Source organism: Protopterus annectens, chromosome 7.part0 (assembly GCF_019279795.1).
Source record: "Protopterus annectens isolate FY-2018-M chromosome 7.part0, PAN1.0, whole genome shotgun sequence".
NCBI lineage: Eukaryota > Metazoa > Chordata > Ceratodontiformes > Protopteridae > Protopterus > Protopterus annectens.
Window position 1 is genome coordinate 1,507,617,422 of NC_056739.1, and position 23,344 is coordinate 1,507,640,765.

The following is a 23,344-nucleotide window of genomic DNA, read 5'->3' on the forward strand; positions in this document are numbered from 1 at the left end:
AATCCCAGCCAAACTGTGTTCATTCAATAATATAGGCCAGTTCTTATTAAGAATATCCTGTACAATATGACTCTCACTGGAAAAAGTGGATACAGATGGGCATGAAGGGCTAAAATTCTGATGGGTATCAATTACCTGAGAATTATCCAACTCAGTGTCCCCCATATCACACTCATAGTTGTCTCCAGATGAGCGGGTACCATCCCCTGAAGTGAGGGGGGTGGGGAATATTCCCTGCACACCCCAAAATGGGGGTATAAAACCCAGTATGTCGTTTTCTTATAACCTCTTGTTTGATATTATATACAAGACTGTCAGGATATCCCCTATCTAAAACCATCTGCCCCATAGTGTCACATTCTTGCAAAAAATCTTCAAACTTAGAAACCATGCGGGCCGCTCTTACTAGTTGGTCCTTAACTATACCACATTTAACGTGCATTGGATGATTGTTGGAATAATGTAGGATACTGTTAGAATAAGTGATTTTTCTAAATATAGTAGATTTTAATTCCCCCATCCTGTAATTTATTTATCATAACATCCAAATAGGAAATTTTCTTTTCATCCCAGGTATGTGTAAACTTCAAAAATTCAGTGCTATGATTAATATAATCAATAAATGGGGCAATATCCTCCTTAGGTCCCTTCCATGCTATTAATAAATCATCCAGGTACCGTAAATATAAGGAACAATGCAAGAAGTATGGGGAAGGGAATAAAAAACACCTTTCCCACCATAACATAACGATGTTTGCAAATAAAGGACCACATGCTGACCCCATGGCATTCCCTAGCAGTTGTTTGAAATAATGTCCTTCATAATAAATATAATTATTCTTCAACACAATTTCCATAAGTTGTACATACAAGTTAATCTTGTCTTACTCCAACCCCAGTTCTTCTAATAAAAAATCTGAAAACCATTCCAATCCAATATTTTGTGGATTACAACTAAACAATTCCTTGACATCAATAGTTATAAATGAAACACTTTCCCCCATAGTAGCAATTACATTACATTTTTACAAAAAATGCCAGGAATCACGGCATATGTGAGGGATTCTCAGCACCTTGTCTTTTAGATGCCTATCCAGGTATTTGGCTATGTAACTGGTTTTAGACCATCCTGAGTCCACAATAGGATGTAATAGTGGATTAACTAAGTCCTTGTGGATCTAAGGAACCCCAAAAATAACTGGGGTTTTAGGGGAGTTGGTTGTCATGTAGTTATACTCGTCTATGTTGATCAGATCTTGTGTAAACATATCTAACAGATCACAATATATTTTCCGATAAGCAATGTTGACTTCATTAAGGGAATCCTCGCAATAAATATCATTATACAAGAGTTTAAACATACTTTGCACATGGGCATCTTTATGTATCACCACCAACCCCCCTCCTTTATCAGGTTGCATAACTCTGAGATCCCTCCTAGCCCTGAATTCTGTTAGCAGGTTGGATTCAGCCTCCGTAAGGTTACAAGCTTGATCATTTGCACCTAGATAATGACTAAAATCCATCTCACAAACCCTTTCAAAAGGCTTCAAAATATTATGTTGGTCTGGGTTATAAGTACTAGGTACTCTAATTTCTGTATTTCCCTATTAAATGCATCAGTGTCATTCCTGTGTAGAAATTTCAAGTTTAAATTGTGTGTATACAACTTTAAATCACAAATAAGTTCAGCTAGATTACTAGATCTACTCGGTACAAAATTGTACCCTTTACACATTAAATCAGCATGAGAAACAGATAAAACAACATTAGTATAGTTGTAAATTTTAAAATCCTTTTTAATATTCATAATAATAGTGGGTGGTTTAAAAACAGTCACCTCTGTTGCCTGTTTGTATTGGTATAGGGGCCATTCCTCTGCCCATATTGTCTCCAACTGTTCCCTTGTGGATAAGGATTCCATTGTTGCTGTCTGCGGTTCCTTACCCTTTCTGAGCATCTCGGCCCTGGGGAACCTAAAGGGACCTCTTCCCTTTCATCTTCACCTTCATTATGTTCCTTGTTTTGTGAATGTGAAGGAAAATGTACCACACGGTTACCAAACACAGTAGGAGGTGCAGTATAGGCTTTCCCAGCCTGATATACCTTCCAATCCTGGTCCAAAGTCTTGGCCTTCTGGGTGGAAATCAAGGAAACAACATTGTCCACTTACTGGAAGATAATATCGTACTGAAGTCAGCACCTGTCATATAAGCAGCTCTGATGAATGTTAGAATCCAATACATGGACATCTTCATGTATTTTGTTAAGCCTTACAGTATTATGTTTGATCATGAGCTTCAATAGCTTACAACTGTGACAATCGAATAGGGCTAATAACTCCTGATGGTAGAGGGAATATGGTGTTAGGCACCAGTTGCTTTCTTAAGCATTCCTGGAAATACACATTTTCCTGTTGAACCTTTTTATATTCGATAAGCTTCTCTTTGAATGACTGTAATTGTATATCTATTGAAATGGAGTCATCCCCTTCCACTGATGCTGATGGACCATTCCTGTGAAGCCAGGAATCTACGGGTTGTTGTGTATTTTTAGAACAAACTGCACGGCCATCACCAGCATTAGTAGCAACACTGTTTTCAAGGTTGGAAAATCTTCCCCATAATTAGACCGTAACCCTTCCGCTCAGGGCGTGAGGTGTATTGACATAGTCCATGTCCGATACACTTTCATCCACTATCCCCAAATTGTTACCGACAGTAGGGGGATTAGGTAATAGTTGTTTAATCAACTCTGTCAGGGTGTGAACAGAATTCTTTAACTGCTGAAAGTCCTCATAGGAAATGGCAGGATTCCTTTCAGCCATGGTAGAAAAAAAATAGGAAAGCCAAACACAAATGAAAAACCAACATTCACACAAAGTAACACAGGCTGAAATCAACTGATCCAAGCACGAGATTTTATTTAAAACATAAAACGAAGTAAGTGCTTTCGTCTGGAATATATAACCAGACTTCTTCAGACAACTAAAAACTGCATGCAAAGCAATTTATATACATCAGCGTCGCAACTGGTCACACCCAACTTAAACTTAATGAGCTCAAAGAAAGGAAAAACTTTTTGTGCTAACTAAAATGCATGATGCAGCTAAAAAAGCATCTCATATAAATCACTTGGTAGAATAAAAATATATATATATATATATATATATATATATATATATATATATATATATATATATATATATATACATATACACATATGTATGTGTTCTAAAATCAGGGAATTTATCATATGATAAATAGCCTGAACCTACATGGTATAAAACATTATTTTAAAAATGCAGACATATATAAGTAATTATACTAACATTGTTGTGCAAAAAATTATTGAAACATATAGTTCTAAAAAGACAGTTGACCTAGTCTATATCACATTAAAGTCAAGGACACCCTCACTAACTAGAACTAGAAAAATTACCCATCAAATACCTTTAATTTTAACTGGCTTGATATGGAAACTGTGTCATTTAAACCTGGGGGGCGGGGATATGCATGAAGGAAAACCTGCCACCACATTTCTTTCTCTTCAAGGAATATCTTCCATGGGCCCCCATCCCCACATTTTACTTGTTGTAATATTACAAATTTAAATGTATGATTGGGGAAAAGTTTTGTGTGTCTGTATAGTGCATTATTCTCATCGTGTTGCCTCATTTCATATCTATGCTTCCATATCCTCTGAGCTGATTTGCATTGAGTTTTGCCTAGATAAAAGGCTGGGAACTTGGTACACATAGCGGCATACATGACTGCTTGAGTATAATAACTATATTTACCTTTAATCTTAATCCTTTTATCATGTATAGTGATACTAGTAGTTGGCAGAATAAAATTACACTGGTGGCACATACCGCATGGATACATCCTTTCTTCTGTTCCCCCACCTGCAGTTTTTTCCAGGAGGCCTTTAATATTCCTGCCCTTTCTAAAAACAAAGTTAGGTTTCTTACCACAAATTCCAGCCAAACTGGGTTCATTCAATAATATAGGCCAATTCATATTAAGAATATCCTGTACAATATGACTCTCACTGGAAAAAGTGGATACAAATGGCCATGAAGGGCTAAAATTCTGCTGGGTATCAATTACCTAAGAATTATCCAACTCAGTGTCCCCCCCAACACACTCATAGTTGTCTCCAGATGAGCAGGTACCATCCCCATGAAGTAGGGGGGGCGGGGAATATTCCCTGCACTCCCCAAAATGGGGGTATAAAACCCAGTATGTCGTTTTCTTATAACCTCTTGTTTGACATTATATACAAGACTGCCAGGATATCCTCTAGCTAAAACCATCTGCCTCATAGTGTGACATTCTTGCAAAAAATCTTCAAACTTAGAAACCATGCAGGCTGCTCTTACTAGTTGGCCCTTAACTATACCACGTTTAACGTGCATTGGATGATTGCTGGAATAATGTAAGATACTGTTAGAATAAGTGATTTTTCTAAATATAGTAGATTTTTATCCCCTATCCTGTAATTTATTTATCATAACATCCAAATAGGAAATTTCCTTTTCATCCCAGGTATGTGTGAACTTCAGAAATTCTCTGCTATGATTAATATAATAAATAAAGGGGGCAATATCCTCCTTAGGTCCCTTTCATGCTATGAATAAATCATCCAGGTACCTTAAATATAAGGAACAATGCAAGAAGTATGGGGAAGGGAATAAAAAACACCTTTCCCACCATAACATAATGTTCGCAAATAAAGGACCACACGCTGACCTCATGCTGCATGACAACATGCTTTAGCTGCATCATACATTTTGGTTAGCACAAAAAGTTTTTCCTTTCTTTGAGCTCATTAAGTTTAAGTGCAGTGTGAATAATTGTGACTCTGATGTATATAAATTGCTTTGCATGCAGTTTTTAGTTGTCTGAAGAAGTCTGGTTATATGTACCAGACGAAAGCGATTACTTCGTTTCATGACACTAAAACTTACCAACAAGAAACTTAGGAAATATAAAGCAGAGTACAAACTTAAGGTTGCTACAGATAGCAAAGCAGACTATAAATCTTTCTTCAGTTATGGCAAGAAATTAAGGAATAATGTTCAAGTATGTATTGAATTAATGCGCAATAATATCTCACATTCTAGTCCAAGGATATAGCAAATATAGTAGCAAACAAATAAAATGCTAACTTTACCCCACCTACCCTCAGTGTTACACCCAGTATCTCTTAAAATGTAGTTTCCCCTGTAATCCCCTGTGAACAAATCTCATCTTTATCTTGTTCAAAAGCTACAGATAATGTTTCTATATGACCAAATAACATACCAGGCTGCATTCTCGTCAGTGGCAAGTATGGACTGCCCTTACTTGTATATTTATTTATTTGTTCATTTACATCTGTTTACTGTGAAAGTATGACTAGGAATTATAATACCTTTTCAGTGGAGGCCCAGGGAGAAATGCTCCAGAGTTATGTATGCATAGCTGTTTTGATAAAGTGTAAAACATCTACTAAAACAAAGCATTTATAAGGTTCCAACAGTTATATATTTAGAGTTCAGCAATGAATTGATTTTGCTGAGCAATACATCTATATTAAAGTGATTTTTTTTATAAAAATTATACAAAGACAGTTTTGGAACTAGAAATCTAGTACACATACATTAAAGAAAATCTTTTATACAAAATTAATGCAAAGACAGTTTTTTTTTGTTGCCCTATACAATTCACATACTTTAAATTAAATTGTTATACAAAGACAGCATTGGATGTAGTTAGGCAGTGAAGTGTTTAAGGGTTAACAGTAACTGTGTGAACAGACTAAGCTGATACAAGTGTGACAAGATGCAGTGAGAGAGTGGTATATTGTTTTGCAGAAGAGAAGTGAGCCTTGGATAAGGATAGATAAGATTAGTGTATGTTGAGACAAAGATAACGTTCTGTAAGTTATGAGATAGTGAGGAATATATAGTAGAAGATACACAGGGGGAGCTATGTGGTGGCCAGAGAGATATGTGTTTGGGATAAGAAGTAGATGAGGACTTGAGAAGGTCAGTGAAATATTATGGAAGCATTCTGATGCTGCTTAGTTTAGAAGTGAGTTTAGGTAGGACATGTGCTGTAGTTGGTGGTACCAGCATTCTATAGTGTCACCTGGAAGGAGTGGGAGGTACTGATCAGGTAGGTCAGGAGCACAACATTGCCATGAGTCAAGAAGGAATGATTTTGCATCCTGTTTGAAAGTTTCTGGTGCATTTAGTTGGTGGAGGGAGTTTGGGGTGGACTTTCACTGTTATGCCACATGGTAAGGATACAATGAAGACCCATGAAAGTTGTGCAATGAAGTCACATTTTCCAGAATTTTTTCATATGAATACAGTGTATGAGAAGGGATATGCTAGTACAATAGACTGCTGAGGAGACATGATTTTGGATGGACTAGATTTTTTTGTCTGCTATTTTTAATTGGTTGAGAATTTACTGCTTGAGAGCTACACAGTGGTATGTTCTTTTAGGAAAGCTTGTGGCAAACTTTGCAATCTTGCTGTAACATTGCTCAGATTTTGTGACGTGTGTTAATTGCAGATTGATGAAGATTGCTGAGGCATATGTCAGGGGAGGTATAAGACAGGAAGCAGCATTGGCCGTGTGACTGATCAGACAAAATGTTTGGGGTCAGTACAGCATTCTTAAATTTTGGATGGTTTTATGGATTACTTGGTGAATGTGAATGTGTAGTGATCCCACGTGGCTTAGTGGATTAGTTTAATTTAGTGGTTTAGTTCAAGTTATATACCATCAAATGATTGAAGGATCAATGGGTTGAGCAGTATTTATATTGGTTTAGGTGGAAAGAGTATGCATTTTGTTTTTTGGGGGTTAGGACTAAGTTAGATTCCAGAAGTCAGGTTTCCATAGATGTGATGGAATGTTAAGTGACATTCTGAAATTCAGAGATAGAGGGAGCTGAAGACATGATGGTGGAGTCATCTGTGTACTGGATCAGAGTGGAGTTAGAGCAGTGTGCAGATCATTGAATATATTGAAGAGAAGTGGGATGAGATTAGATCTTTGGGGGACACTGGCTGGGATGGGGGGGATGTGAAGGAGGCTAGCTGCCATTTTGCACTCTGTCTGATAAGCCTGTCTTGGAGATTAGAAACCAATGGATAGGAAATCAGAAATTCACCCCAGTTCTGGCCTCCTTGTTTGTGATAGACAGAGGCAGATAGTAATGGCCAAACTAACATATCTCGCAAAACCCTCTACAAACTTCTTAATATACCCCATCCTAATAAATGCCCATGATACATAGGGACACAGATGGGTTAGGTTGCACTGCTAGAATTATAAAGACACTGGTGGTCATTAGCCTAGTATATGCCTATGAACATATGAAAAAAAGGAGAGTGTAGGACAGTTTCAAAGGCTTTAGATAGGTTGAGGAATACTGAGGACACTAGGACATTTCTGTTTCTAAGTGCATTTACAGTGTTGAGAAATGAGAGGAAAGCTGTGTTGGTGCTGACAGAGGGCCAAAACCCATGTTGACATGATGAGAGGAGGTTATGGTTGAGGAGGAAAGCTAAAAGATGTAAATGTATACATTTCTCCAAGATTTTTAAGAGAGGTGATAGAATAACTGTTGATCTGAAGTTAGGAGAGGATAGGCCACTTTTAAATAGTATAACTCACTTCACATGCAATATAAGAATACCCAGTAACAAAAGATAAATTTTGCAGGAACAAAATCGCAAAAGGCTAAGTTTGAAAAGGATTGAGCATTTTCATTTTGTAAATTACAAAAACTTCATCAGAATGACTTAGCCTTTTGTAATTTTGTTCCTGCAAAGTTTATCTTTCATTGTTTGGTATTCTTATACTGACAGGATTTCAGATTTATTTTGTTTGTGCTTTTTCCTGGTTCCACCTTTAAATAGTGGGAGGATGAAGGATTTTTTTCCAAATGCAGGTATGTATGTTTCTAGGACTAATCAGTCAATTAACTTAGAGTCAGGGTAAGCCATGCTTTCAGAATCTAATGTTAGATATTCTGTTGGGATGTTATCTGGGACTATGGTTGTGAGATTTAAGTTTTGTAGGTACTGTTTGATGTTTTTGGTGGGGACTAGTTTGAAGTCAGGAGTGTTTTCAGTATGACATGTGGGAGCTGGTACTGGTCTGTACCATGGCTTGAGTTTGAGACTGAAAAGTATGTTTTGAAGAAACAAGCTACACTGAACTCAGATTCATTTGTAGAGCGTTAAGTTGTGAGGTGGTTTATCTGAGTTTAAAAGTTTAGAAATGGCAGACCATAACAGTCTGAGGTATTTGGTGAGATGGTTCTGTTGGAAGAAAATTGTTCTTCCCAAATTTGTTTGGGCCTCGGCTTTATAATGAAGGCGACTGTCTGATCTCAGAGTTAGTGGTGAAGGTGATAGTAATGCTAGTGGCTGGTTTTAGTCTTATCATTTTACCAGGTATCCTATGCTTTATTTCAGATGCACTTTAGGTGTTTGGTAGGTAGAGTGAGCAAAGGGGATGTGGTAGATTTAATTATTTTGTACCCAAATAGGGCATGAACATTTAGGTTGTTTAAATAAAAGTCTTGTTAAAGTGATTGACAGCATCATCTAGTGGGAGGAACTTTAGTGTGCTCCACTTGTAAGCCTGGAGGGATCCAAGTAATGAGTCCTTATTAAAGTTAGAAAGACTCCTGACAGGCTTGTAGATTACTGACTTACCATATTTGGATAGAAAGGGAAGAGCACATATTGGATGTTGGTCTCTTACATCATCTGGTAGAAGAACTGCATGAGTGATGCTGCTTACGTTACTAGTAAGGACCCAGTCCAGTATGGACGATACGCCTGTGAAGTTATGGTGTCTACTAGTGAAGATGAAAAGATTTCTACAGGGAGGCTGATTTGGGCATGTTGTGGAAGACCAATTGATGTTTATGTTGTTTAGTATGACAGTATCAAGAGATATTTTGGAGGATAACCCATAGATAATTTCTTTCAATATGCTACAGTTTGCATCACAGGAGGGTGGGATATAGAAGGTTGTTAAGCAAATAGACTTGTCATTGTTAATCTTTAGAACAGAGATCAAGATTTCTCCTTTTGAGAAATATGAAAGTGATTTATGGTATAAAGAAAGCTGGAAGTTATATTGGTATAGTAGTGCAATACCATCACCTTATTTATTTTTGCAGTCAAGGTGTAGTATGTTGTAAGCAGGTGGCAAAAACTCTTCAGAGGCTGTTGTGAGTTTAAACCATGTCTCAGTATTAGTTTCATAGGTTGTTATTAGGCTAACAAGCACTTAGCCCCTTAAAGACCTAGCCGTGCATCCCAAACCCATTTGATCCTGAGTATCATGGATGTCTATATGGGGGGGGGGGGTTCCCCTTCAGATGATCGAAGTTTCAAAACTTCAAACATCGTATGGCCAAGGACCATATGATCAAAGTTTTGAAACTTCAAACATTCTGAATGGATATTGCCATACAGCACAGAACAGAAAATGTACCATTTTCCTCACAGTAGTGCGATCTCAGAGTTGGTATATTTAATCAGTAGGGGCTTGGGGGGGGGGTGCAGGGGGCAAAAGCATAAAAGAAAACTGTTTTTGTTTTTATTTATTTTTTTCTTTTATTTGATGTTAAAAGTTTTAAAAACCTTGATCATATAATCCTCAGCCATATGATATTTGAAATTTTGATACTTCGATCGTCTGAAGTAGACCCATGGGGGCATATTATTAAGGAGGTAACTAAGGATTTGTGAATGTGTGGGGGGAGGTATTAGTAAGGATAAAACTTTTCTTATTGATGGCATCTATCCATAAGGGACATGGAGGCCAGACCATGAGTAAATTTATGATTTTCCATCCAATTGTCAAGGTTACATTTGAACAGAATCAAGGATAAACTCTATTTTACATGGATGGGGAGCTTATTCCATAGGGTAGAGATCCTTTGGGGCATGTATCTATCTCTCCAGCATGTTCTGCTTATATCACAAAGTTCATATCCCTAGAACTGGTGTTTCTGGACTGGCTAGAATGTCAGGATTGTTTGATTTAGTCCAGGCTTGAAAGCAGGAGATTGTATGACATATGGTCTGAGCATTTAGACGAAAAAAATGTAGACGTTTTATAGTTATTTCTTAAACTGTTCAAGCTCAGCCTGTCAACAGAGTGTGCCCTTAATGCCTGGAGGGTGATCCTCTACAGACATTGTTAATTATAGGCCCTTCAACTGTAGCCACTATATATGCAAAACAATGTAATGTATCATAGTAGAACTCATTTATACAGATGTAGGCAACTTAACTGATCTAGATCCTATCCTGTTTCTTTTTTCTTTCTTTCTTTCTTTCTTTCTTTCTTTCTTTCTTTCTTTCTTTCTTTCTTTCTTTCTTTCTTTCGTTCTTCTTTCCTTCTTGTTTATGATGGACAGGTCCTGTCTCCTCAACTTACTAAACTGCTTTGTTAAGGTCACAGAGGCTGTGCACTGTGGTCATGCTGGACATGCGGTACATCCTGATATTACTGATGCTTTTAATACTATTTGCTGTGCTGTTATTATTGAAAAATGAGAGCTACTTAATGTAAACACCTACAATGTGTAGTAGACCAGATTCATATCCAAACTAGTGAAAGTTACTGGTACCTTCTCTGTAGGATACCACAGGAATTGGTACTGGGCTGCCTTCTGTATGGCATTTAATTTGCAGATATTCAAGTCAATATTCTTCAAACATAGCCAACCAAGTTTGCTGATAACCTCAATATATGCACTATCTACTCATCCATTCATATCAAACTGCTGAAAAAAGATGGAATATGCACTTACTTTGTGTACTGAGAATTATCTCACACAAAAGGAAAAAATAAAGTAGCATTCAGCAAAACAGCTGTTCCTAAATGATACTTCTTTTCAAACATATACGGTCATAAGACACCTGGATGCTTATGTGAACTAATCCCTCTTTTTGACATCATGTTTCCATTATAGTCATAAACTCAGTCTGTCTTTCCTAGTTAATTTCAAAGGGAATATCTTAAAATGCAAATAAGTCTGTACTCTTCCATTATCAGACCCATCAACAAATACAATGCCCCCCTTGGCATGTAGAAATCCAACTCTACCACTCAACTGGAAAGACCCCCAATTATATTTAACTAAAAAAAGGCCTTAAGTCCTTCATCTATCCCACTAGATTAGCAGATATCTCTTTACACTTACTGGCCTATCAGCTGCTCCAAGGTGATGAGCAAGTAAGGACCCAATCCTTTTTGACCTCCTATTTCTCAGCATGAACAACAGGTCTCTAAACACCTGTACTAAGGACTTAAATTTACAATAATAAGTAAGCAAGACTTGCTAGATGGATAGGTTCCTAACTCAATGTATTTCTAGCCTATGGGATAACTTACGAGTACTGGTCAAGGAAACTGGCATTTTGTCTGCCTTTAAAGCTAGTCTTGATGACTGGATGGGTAGACCTAAATTTAAACCAGGGTTATGATGCATAGCCCTGATTCATTTGGAAGGTGGGCACTATTAAGTGCTCATAAAGTAAGGCAAGAACTTTTAAGTGTTTCCACTTATAGGCATATATGGCTACGTTTCCTAGGACACCCTGCCATCACATGACTAATGCCATTTCTGTATTCCTTTATACCTAACACAGTGGCTACTGAGGTTGTGTACAGCCTATTGCATATACAAGTTTATTAATGCTATGGCAAAACCATATGTTGTTCTACAGTTTGCCTCCTGTAACTCTGGGATTTTACTGCACTTACTTGCTCTGGAGCTAGCACCTGCAGTGACAGAACAATACTTTTCCGAATCACTCTGAAATCATTTGCATCTGCCGAGTATCTCAATTTAATAATGCTGCATATTACCATTTCCTTATACTACCATTAGAGTACAATGGGAGCTGCTAGGTTGCTTGGGCACCACTGCTCACATTCACTGTGTTTATGAATTATATACTCCCTGTGTTGGGGGCTCATGGTGCAGATTTGCTGACCAGAATGAGGAGAATATTCATGAATGAATCACAGTGCTATGAAAGTCACTGTTATACACTAAAAGCATTATTTTAGGGGACAATCAATCCCCTGCATCCCACAATGTGAGGCAATTCACTATACATACCCATACTATTTTATACTCATGCCAAGATTGCTGCAATTTGGAGAAATTCTAATTCTCCAAATTACAGCAGTTTTGGGCATATTATGCATTTGTCCACAATCAAAGTTAAATTTTCACAGATACAAGGATAACATTTAAAATCTTAAAATGTTTCAGTGGAACATATGCTTTTCAGTGCACAGTCTGAATGCATAACTTTGTGTATGTTTATTTGTGTTTGTGTGTGTGTGTGTGTGTGTGTGTGTGTGTGTGTGTGTGTGTGTGTGTGTGTGTGTGTGTGTGTGTGTGTGTGTGTGTGTGTTAATGATATAAGTAATGAGTGCAATGGAGTACAACCATTCCCCCATATGTCAGTGTTGTTTAATTTACAAAAAGTACTCTTCTCCCAAGGAAATCATTTTTACTGAATTAGTCTAACCAAAGTGAATGTTTTTTTCATCTTGCATCAATAAAAGTCTCTGCAAACCTTTAGATCCACTGCAGGATAATTTTATGTACTGAAAAAAGATTGATGCTGGTTGTTGTCTCATAAAGTGCCGTAGAGTTTATACCTCATGCACTGCTTTCTCATTCTTTGTTAGAGTTACCATTCCCAGTCCCAAAGCCAACAAAGAAGCTCATGCATCCTCATCATTTGTAAGTGGCAGAATGCTGGCAACATCTCACTTAATGCCATTGTCCCTAACAAATGTGGGCAATCATAAATCTGATGTGGTAGCATGGAATTATTTTTAAAGTGCAGGTGTAATGATCGTTTATGTATTGCACTCCTTCAGTTGTTTGCTCATTTCTGTGCCTTTTGATTTGATTTAACTCCCTAAAACATTTCAAATAATTACACAATCAGTGAACAAGAGATTGAGATGTGTATATATTAAGTTAGATTAATGCTCAACAAAATTATTTATGCAGAATGTTTCATGTTTATTTTAGTTTTGCACAGTTGAAGGCTTCATAACTGCACTTATAGATGAATTTCCAAGACTATTACGTGGAAGAAGGGAAATCTTCATTGCTGTTGTTTGCATTGTGTCATACCTTATAGGATTGTCTACAATTACTCAGGTATGAGAAATGTATTTTTTAAGGAAAAACATAATTGGTCCTGAACTGATTGTACAGTGTCTTAATGCAATTGTCATATCATCACACTATAATGTGTTGGTATGGATTTATATAATCATCACAACAATATGATGACATGTCTGAAAATGTTTTCTGTATTACTTAACTGCTATAATTGCTTTTTAATGTCAATTACATGTTAATAGTGTTATAACTTAATTACTTATTAAACAAACTTTGCTGTTAAGTCTGTAACCTTCCTGATGTTCTAGTCTCTTGGTCACGCTAATAAAAATATTTTTACCACTTATTTCTCACCCACTTATCAAAGTGAAATTAATAGGGATTTCAGTTGTCGTGATCACCGAGTAAGCAGCAGTTCCTTCTGATTCCCACAAACCTGGAAAGGAGTTCAGGGAGGGAGTAAGTGTTAGAGTTGTTAGCAAAGATGATGTGGGTGAAATTGTTGCTTAAACAGTAAAGGAATCAAAAGGGTATCTTCTGATGTGAACAGTTGTAACATTCATGTAGACAACACGACAGCTAGCTCTACAGTGTCTAAAGAAGGAAGCGTAAAGGAAATTGAGAACAATTTTGAGCCCAGTGTAGCTATTCATTTGCACTGCTCTGGTGGAGTCATGAAACTCTGAAATACTTAGAGTCCTTCTTGCATTTAAGGAACATTTCATCAATGTAAAGAACTAGTAGAAAAAAAAAACATGCAGCATAAGGACAGAATATCAAGAGCAAAACTAATTGGAAGAGACCATGGACTGCATTTAGAATAAGCTGGAAATGAAGGTGGCATACCTACTGAATCAGCTGGAAACCATAATGTTGAAAATACGTGGTTTAGAAAATAGTGACCAATGCTCTGATAATTCATATATATAGGCTTCCAAAATGTTGAATGGGGGGGGGGGGGTTGCAGTCTTACAGTGTTCTGAAGTAAGTTTAGACAAAGGGATCAACAAACATTGAGGCTAAACTCATTGTAGAGAATGTAAAGATTTACTACTGAATTGTATGATTCTTTTCCATAAGCAATGAATTTTGTGAGCAGCCTGGAAGAGTGGCTCCTTTTATTATAATGGGGTGTATTTTCTTTGATTATGACAACTTGGTAAGGATGTTGAAGTACGGAAAGCATTTCATTCTGGCACTGGCTTTCCTACATGGTAAAGATATAAAAGCTGGATTGCATATAATTCTATACTTCAGGTTCAGATGAATAAGGAATGATTACATTGTTGTTGTTTTTTTAATTTCTTCAATTGTTTTGGGGTTCTAATACTGTGAAAGGATTGGAGCCCATTCCTGAGTCAGGGCACAATTAGAGTTTAAGAAATTAGTATTGCTTCAATCTTTCATGTTTGCCAATAATTACGGAAAAGGTGAACATTAGGGAGGTATTTTACCATCAAGCTGAAAACCTCAACAAGGTAATGAGAAGATGGAAAGTGGATTTTATATCCATCTTGTAGAACCAGGGGTCAGGATAGCCCATAATGACTTCCAATGCCTGGTCTGAGACAAGTAACATACCTTGGTTAAGACACTGTCAGTAAAATCATTGACTTGAATCCTCTGCTGAGTGGGACAAATGATGAATTATTACATTTGCCTTCCTGTTTCTTGGGAACCAGACAGATGGGGGGAATTTTAAAAGCAGGCCATGGGGGTGGAAAAGCGACCAATTATCCCCAATTATCCTAGCTGATCTGTCTTTCTCTATCAACATAGCAGCAATTTGTTCATGTCCTTTTATGAATAACAGGTTATTAACTAACTTACTATCTAAAGGAGTTGGGGAATGAATAGGAAAGCCCTTGAAGAAGTCCTTAAGAAGGGTAGCTGCTGCCCACTGATCTGGATAACCTGACAATGGGCAGATCAATCTATCTAGGCAAATGAGAAAATGAGCCTGCTGTAGTACACTTAAGTCCTCTTACAAAGCCTTCCCTGTGTCCATGAAAAGGTATCTTAGCCCAAAAGGAGGTGTTACACCCCCCCATCTTCCCATCTGCCTGAGAAGTGGGAAAAACAGATCTGTCCCTACCAATTAACCTCCCAGCACCTGGAAGCAGGATGACCTTTCCTACACCCCAAACATAAGTTGCTGTATTTGCAAGCAGGCCAAATGCATTTACTGTGGTTGAAGGCCCAGCAAAACTTTGTCCCCTTTGCAATACCAGCCCCTCCATCAATCCCCATGGCAGCCTACTTGTCCATCATGGCACTGAGCTATATATCAGGATGCTAAGACTCACATGTGAGGGACTTATCGAGAGCTTTCAGCTTCCTAAAGCACTGATCATAATTCAGTCAACCAGAACCCCTTTCACATGGTGGGCTTCCCTTATGGCCACAAAGTAAGCTAATAAAGGCAAGGCTTGACTGGGGACCTTCACGATTATCACTCTCATAAATACCACAAAACCCAGTGACAGAGTATCCCAGTTCCTTACCGGTGTCCTGGCTGATGTCTTCTTCCTAGTGGATGCTAAGCCTGCCATAAAGTCCTTGTTAGACATGTTATTACCATCCAAGATGACTTAATTCCCTCATTGTTCACTAGGCTGAGGATATGTATAAATTTCCCTTTGATAATCTTGTCATTGACCTTGGTGGGAACATGTGCCATGATGTGAGAGCCCAGGGAATTAGTACCTGAAAGGCTGAGCGTAGCCATGGAGGACACAAATTGGGGAACTCAATCATGTGGATGAGGTATGACCTCCCTCTCTGACCTCCTCAGATCCAATATGCAAGTTGGGTAAAGATGCCTGGGCAAACTGGACATCATCAGTACCTAACCCCTCTCCTGAAATCGTAGTTGCAGAGGCAAAAATGTTTCTTTCTAGAGCTAAGTTAAACAACCTAACCTTCCCCTCTTTTGTCAGAGAATTTATAAACTCATCTAAATAATCCTCGGAAGATTGATCTCTACCATTAATACTAAGCCTCGCTGACCCAACAGAGACTTTAACTTGTGCTTCTGCTGATACTTTGGATGGGCAGGAAGGAGTGACCCTTTGGCTGGAGGAATCTCTGTTGGTCTTTTCTGAGCCTTCGTAGTCAGGACTGGTCGTTCAGCTGCACCCTCATTTGCATTCATTGATGGTCTCTTCTTGGAATTCTGGCCCTGCTCAGCTGCCCCCATTATATATAATTCAGATAGCAAGTCTTGAGTCTCCAACAACAAACAAATCAATCTCTCCTTAATTGACTGGACTGTAGTGAATCCTGCAAAACAGAGATGATTAACATATGGAACAAAAATTAAAAAAAAAATAAAAAGGGGGGGTGATTATGACAAACTAAATCACCACTTAGAGTTCCATTTAAAATTGACAACCTGGTAAATCCTTGGATGCTATGCTGCTGCTGGGTTCAAGAATGTATAGACCTGAAGATGTCTGCCTTCCTATCACATTGACTGACAAAATGCAACAGTGATTAAAACTGCTAAGCTGCTGCAAGGTTTCCTGATGCCAAGCTCCTGTCCTGGCACATGCAACTCTGCCCAAATACCAAGGATGTGCCCATCCCTCTCTGACTAAAGGAAATAAGCTAAACTAACAAATCCAGTGACAAGGTAACAATTATAACCAGAAGAAAAGTTATCCAAAGATTCCATGAACAAAAGAGCCTATTAATTTTCACCATCATTGCAAAATTCATTATAGGAGCATTGTACCATGCACCCCACCATAAAATTGTATATGCTACCCGATTGTCACTTACCTCATTTACCATGTGCTTAGAATAATATCAACTAGCCTTGGTGCCAGGTGCAGAAACCTATGCCTTATCCAGGTAAGCATGCTTAAATTAGTGCCGGTGACCTGAGCCAGAACCAATTCCCTTAAAGAACTTACAAAGAAACATAGCATAATACAAAAACATTGACTGTCTACTCCATAAGTAAGCTCCAAAATGTCCTCACATATTAACTGAAACATCTACCACACAAAAAATGATATAGCGACTGCGCCCAGACAAACAACCGACCTGAAACTGGAACTTAATTCTACAATGTTAATACAAACATACAGTTTTCTATGCCCTGACACCACACAGACACTCACACTCAACATAAGTCTATTTGACCAAAAAGCATACTTAAACTGCATAGCATACAGTGCAAAAGAGCCTCACTGAAATAAATGATCATACTTTGTGTGGAAAACGTCATCTGAATTCCAGCAATCTTAAATGAATGCCCTTAAACTACATGGTAACTGCAAAACCCTTGAACCAAAAAGACACATATCACAATAATGATGGTAAGAGGCATCCCTCAGAAGAATCTAAAATCCCCTCAACCATCCAGGCACGTACAACTTCTTACAATGCTCAATCTTAGCGACCATTAAATATATATATATATTTATTTTATTTTTTTATTATTATTTTAGCAGTACTATTAGCAAATACTTAACTTGATATATATATATATATATATATATATATATGTTTGTGTGTGTGTGTGTGTGTATGTGTGTGTGTGTGTGTGTGTGTGTGTGTGTGTGTGTGTGTATATATATATGTATATATATATATATATATATATATATATATATATATTGTTTTATATATATATATATATATATATATATTTATATATATATATATATGGTTCTACTTCATATGATTAAAAGCTCATAACATCTAAATGCAAAACAGCGAGACCAAATGATCGAAAATCCAAAACATCTAAAACTCATAACATTGAATCTCAAAACATTGAAAACTACAAAGCAAGTATAAATGACATCCCACACACTGCTTATTACATTTATGGAGGGGGGCAAGCCCCCCTGCACCCCTAAGTGGGGTTAGGAAATTAACTTTTCCCCCCACTGTAGTGCGACCTTGGAGTTGGTATATTTAATTTGCGGGGGGTGGGGGGGGGCAGAGCCCCCCCATGGGGGGTGCAGGGGGGCTTGCTCCCACTGCATAAATGTAGTAAAACCTCTGTGGGATGTTATTTATAGTTGCTTTTGTAGTTTTCAATGTTTTGAGATTCGATGTTATGAGTTTTAAATGTTTTGTGTTTTAGATGTTGTGGTTTAGATGTTATGGATTTAGATGTTATGGTTTTTTGATGTTTTCAAGAGGAACCATACACACACACATGTATGTATCGGCAACGGAGATGATCGACAGTTGAAAATCCTGACGCTGAGAACACTGACATGTTAAGGTAAGTGTGGGGTTAGGGCTGGGGCGGATTAAGTGAGTTAGGGTTAGGACAGGGGGTCAGGTGAGTGTGTGATAGTGACAGACTGTAGGGTTAGGGGTGGGTTAAGTGAGTTGCGGTTAGGGAGTGGGTTAGGTTAGTGTGTGATAGTGGCGGACCTTAGGGTTAGGGTTTGGGTTAAAGTTAGTGCATGGATAGTTGTGTATGTAAGGTTTAGTGTAGGTTTGTAAGGTTTTTGGTGTGCTTGTGTTGTGTGTGTTTTTTGGACAGGGGATTTGTTTTGTTTGTTGATTGTTGGGATTGTGGTTTGTCAGGCATGTGAAGTTTTGTGTTTTTGAACTTTCGGTTTTGTGGTGTCGTTGATTTAGTTGTCGGTGTTATCAGGTAGACCCATATATATATATATATATATATATATAGATAGATATAAGTATAGATATATTATATATAAACATGCCCCAAAAGAACCCCCAACCAATGACTCTTCTGTAGCACCATAATATTCCAAAACAAAGTGTGTCTGTAGTCCATTCTTGTGAGGCAACTAAAGCCAGGTCCAAACCACAAAATAAGTTTAATAAAACTTTAATACACAGGATTAATCACTTTCATCTGCTCAAATCAGACTTCATCAGAATCACAAATCTACAATAATTAGCAATTTAAATATCCCACCCAATGATCACGTGACCAAGATCAACCAATTATAAAAGTAATACAATTAAACAAAAAATAAAATATTGAATATATAATGAAAACTTAAAAAAAAATAATAATAAACAATATGAAGCAAACTTTGGGAAGCCTTAAACATTATATGCCATTAACCTAAGCACACTGTAGATGGAAATATATTTATTTAAACCAGGGGCATCCATGGCATTTAATCTGAGTTGCCACCGCAGCTCTCTCTCCTCAAACAACTATTCCAGTGGTCCCACCTGGGATTCTTAACAATGTGATCAACAACAAAAAACAAAGAAATTGTGGTCAGGATGTGTCATCAAATGTTTAATCAAGGAATGTTTTTAGTTTGACTTCCTTATATCCAAAACATGTTTATAAACTGTTTCCTTTAGCTTTCTTTGTGTTTTACCCACATAAAAACATTTATATTTCTGGGAGATAGCTACATAGACCACACCCTGGTTATTACAATTGCTGTGGGACTTAGCCCTGATTATTGTTCCATTGACTTCCACTCGATCACCCACCAGGAGATACCTACATTGGCTACAAAAGCCACATTTGTATGTACCTGGACTTTTGTTGCTATTAATAAAATGTTCGAAAACAACAGAAGGACACAAAATAGGCTCCAGGTTATAAAGCTTAATCAGGCACAAGCACTTTCTCATCTGCTTCTTCAGGTGCATGCAAAAGTGCTTGTGCTTGATTAAAGCTTTATAACTTGGAGCCTATCTTGTGTCCTCCTGTTGTTTTTAGATACGTTGCTGTATTTTTGCCGTGGATACAAGGACCTGCATACAAGTGTTTTTTATTGTTGTTGCTGTTTTATATTAATAAAATGTTGATTGTCTTGGTTGTATTCGAAATAATTCTTCATGGATTTAACTCTCTTATAAACAATGACTAGGTTGTTACCACTTTTGTCCACAATGTCATTGAAACAAGAAAAGATAGTCCAATTTTTCATCAACACATCTCTGATAATAAAGTCTTCTAAACAATATTCTGTCACAAAAGCAAGTTGATGCTTAATTGTCAAGGTAGTATTGTGATGAAACATTTCTGATACTGTATTGAAGGTGGATTTCAACAAAAGGAGGATACGTCCATTCTCCCTCTTATCAACAACCTCAGACATAACTGTGGAAACCATCCTTTTCGGATAACTCCTTGCATAAAAATTTCACTCAGGGTTCTATTTTCCTTTTTAAGCTGATTATTGTCCAAAATCATCCTGGCCAGTCGTATGTATTGGCCTTTGACAATGCCACATTTTTGATGTAAAGGATGGTTACTATCAAAATGCAACAAACTATTACTATATGTCAGTTTCCCATAGTTAGTACTTAACAAACATTGTTCAGAATAGTTTTTAGACAACTTCATGTCAAGATAACTAATACAGTCATGATTATAAGAGTATGTGAATTTAAAAAAAAAAGTAATAGTAGTATTCAAATAGTCAATGAATCCCCCAATCTCATTCTCAGGTCTGTCACACACAATAAAAATATCATCCAGGAAAAGAAGATATATCCTCTAGGAGTTTTGCAGAAAATATGTCAAACAAAAATAGTTTTTCCCATTGGAGAAGAACAATGTTTGCAAATATTGGAGTGCAAGAGGCCCCCATAGTAACACCCTTTACCTGGTGAAAATATTGTCCCTGCAAAAAAACAATGTTGTTCTTTAAAACAATTTCCATACAAGTTACTAAAATGCATGTCATTGTTGTGTAAATTGGTGGATTCACAAAGAAAATTATGAAACCATGCCAACCCCATGTGATGAGGAATCACACTGAGCAATTCAACTACATCCACCGTAGAAAAACAAAATTCCTTGAGAAATTAAGATTCTTAATTTTTAATAAAAAATCCCAAGAATCACGACAAAGATGATTAAAGAATCTAGAACTTTCTTCAATTTCCAGTCCATATACTTGCCAAGGGGGTGGATCTTGGACTTTCTAGCATTAACTATGGTCTTCATTGTTAGATCAGTGGTACATTTATGTATCTTCAGGACTGCAAAAATACAAGGCACCACAAGATGTTTGACCTGCAAAAAGTCAAATAATTCAGGTCCAATTTCACCTTGATCTAGGGAGTCTTGTAAAAATTAATCAATTCTTTTATAAGCAAATGTATAAAACTAAGTGATATTTCTTCATATAAATTATTATTTGATAGATGACAATGCATCCTGTTGAGATACTCCTTTTTATTCAGAACAACTATGCCCCCCTATCTAGTGTCAGTACCCTTAAACGTTTGTTATGAGCCTGTTCCAATAATAAACAAAACTCACAAGCATTCAAATTATTTTGGTTGTGAATCATTGACTTACGATGTTTCAAAAAACGGAATTCAAATTCCATCAGTTTTTCAAATGATAACAAAGGTAAAGCAAGAGGGGGGTATTGTAAACACTTCTCCAAACACATGTACCCACTTCATTGTCAAAAATCAAATGAAAAATCATGACAAAGATGATTAAAGAATCTAGAACTTTCTTCAATTTCCAGTCAATTTAAAAAAAAAAATTGAAATCGATTAACAAACTGTCAATTTTGAAAATAAAAGAAGGAACAATGTGCCCCTCTACTTAGGAGGTCAACGTAATCTGTAGTACACTGATAATCCCTGTAATTATACAAAAGAGTCACCTACTTCATTTTTCACCACTAATGGTCCATCATTGTTACAAAGAACCACCTGTGTGGAATTCGAAAAAATATCCATTGATTCCCCTTCTAATACCACTTTGAATCACGATAAAAATGCTGGTTCTTGTTGCAGTGTGGATTGTGTGTTACACTGTGAGCTGGAGGTGAGTCTCACTGTTGTTCCTTCTGCTTTATCAAATGTTCCAACCTTCAGACTGGATTCACTTGTAAAGAGGCTACTTATATAGGTTTTGCTCCTCCTCTTCAAAAAATTCCTCATTGGTCCATTGAGGAGATGGATGAGTTCTAGTAGAGGTGAAGGGTTTAGGATAAGCCAGAACCTCCAGATACTCAACCTGTTCCCATTCAAATTTCTTTACCTTCCTCCTTTTGATACTTGAAATATCCTTGTCAATAGAATTGAAAATATTTAAATATTCTTTGTTATATTGTGGAAATAACAAATCTTGGGTGATACATTGATCAAGGTTACTAGCTTCAACCATTAAAATGTCAATTTTGTTCTGATTGTATTTAACCAAACACTCAAGTAGCTCACACCTATGTCAGTGAGATAGAACCACCAGTTCTTTATACAGCTGGGAATCTGCATTAACACCATTCGGAAATTTCCATAAACATAACCCCTTTAGGAATTCTCTTTACCTTCAAACACTCATGAAGGTAAAGATTTTCTAGTTGCAACTTCCGACTCCGGGCGATTTTTTTTTTCAAAATTGTCCATAAGCTGTTGAAGAGTAGTTGTGTGTCATCCGGAACATTCTTACAAAAAAATTAACGCAGTATTATTCCAGTTGGATAATGTATCATTATTCTTGGTTAATTCAGACTGGTTAGCTCTTTCATCTTGAGGTTCCCTCTGTGTAGCAGTTAAAAGGCAGGGTGGAGTTTGCAAAAATTCACAAACATTGTTATGGTCATAATCACAATGCTGCTGAATTGAATTGACTTTCATTATTGACTCCTGTACTGAGTTAGCAATCCAACACTGGCAATAATGTTGTCCAAGCCAGTGTTACACAAGCTGTTGCTACCCACATGTGGATCAGATGAAGACATCACTAAATGAGTCAGCAGCAAATCACCAAAAAAGCCCAAAACTCTAATACAAAGTATGTCTGTAGGTCGATCTTGTGAGGCAACTAAAGCCAGGTCCACACCACAATAGAAGTTTAATAAAACTTTGATACACAGGATTTAGTGCTTTTGTTTGCTGAAATCACAAATCTATAATAATTACCCATTTAAATATCCCACCCAATAATCAAGTGACCAAGAACAACCAGTTATAAAACTAGTAAAATTAAACAATAAATAAAATATGGAATAAATAATGAAAACTTTAAAAAAAAACAATACCAATCAAACCTTGGGAAGCCTTAAATATTGTATGCCTTTAACCCAATGCTTAAGGCTTCTCCAGGTTTGTTTGGTATAGTGTTTTTTTTAAAGATTTTATTGTTTATTGAATATTTTACTTATTGTTTAATTGTACTAGTTTTATAATTGGTTGCTCGTGGTCACATGAGCAT

The 23,344-nt window shown here is 37.0% G+C and overlaps 1 protein-coding gene across 2 annotated transcripts in view; it reads left to right on the plus strand.

Annotated features, from left to right (window-relative positions):
- Positions 1-23,344, plus strand: part of SLC6A1 (solute carrier family 6 member 1) — a 546,898-nt gene that overhangs the window by 234,834 nt on the left and 288,720 nt on the right. For both annotated transcript variants that reach the window (XM_044078045.1, XM_044078046.1), the window contains exon 11: positions 13,096-13,227. In XM_044078045.1, coding sequence (XP_043933980.1) covers positions 13,096-13,227 — 132 coding nt within the window. The remainder of the gene's footprint in view (positions 1-13,095; positions 13,228-23,344) is intronic.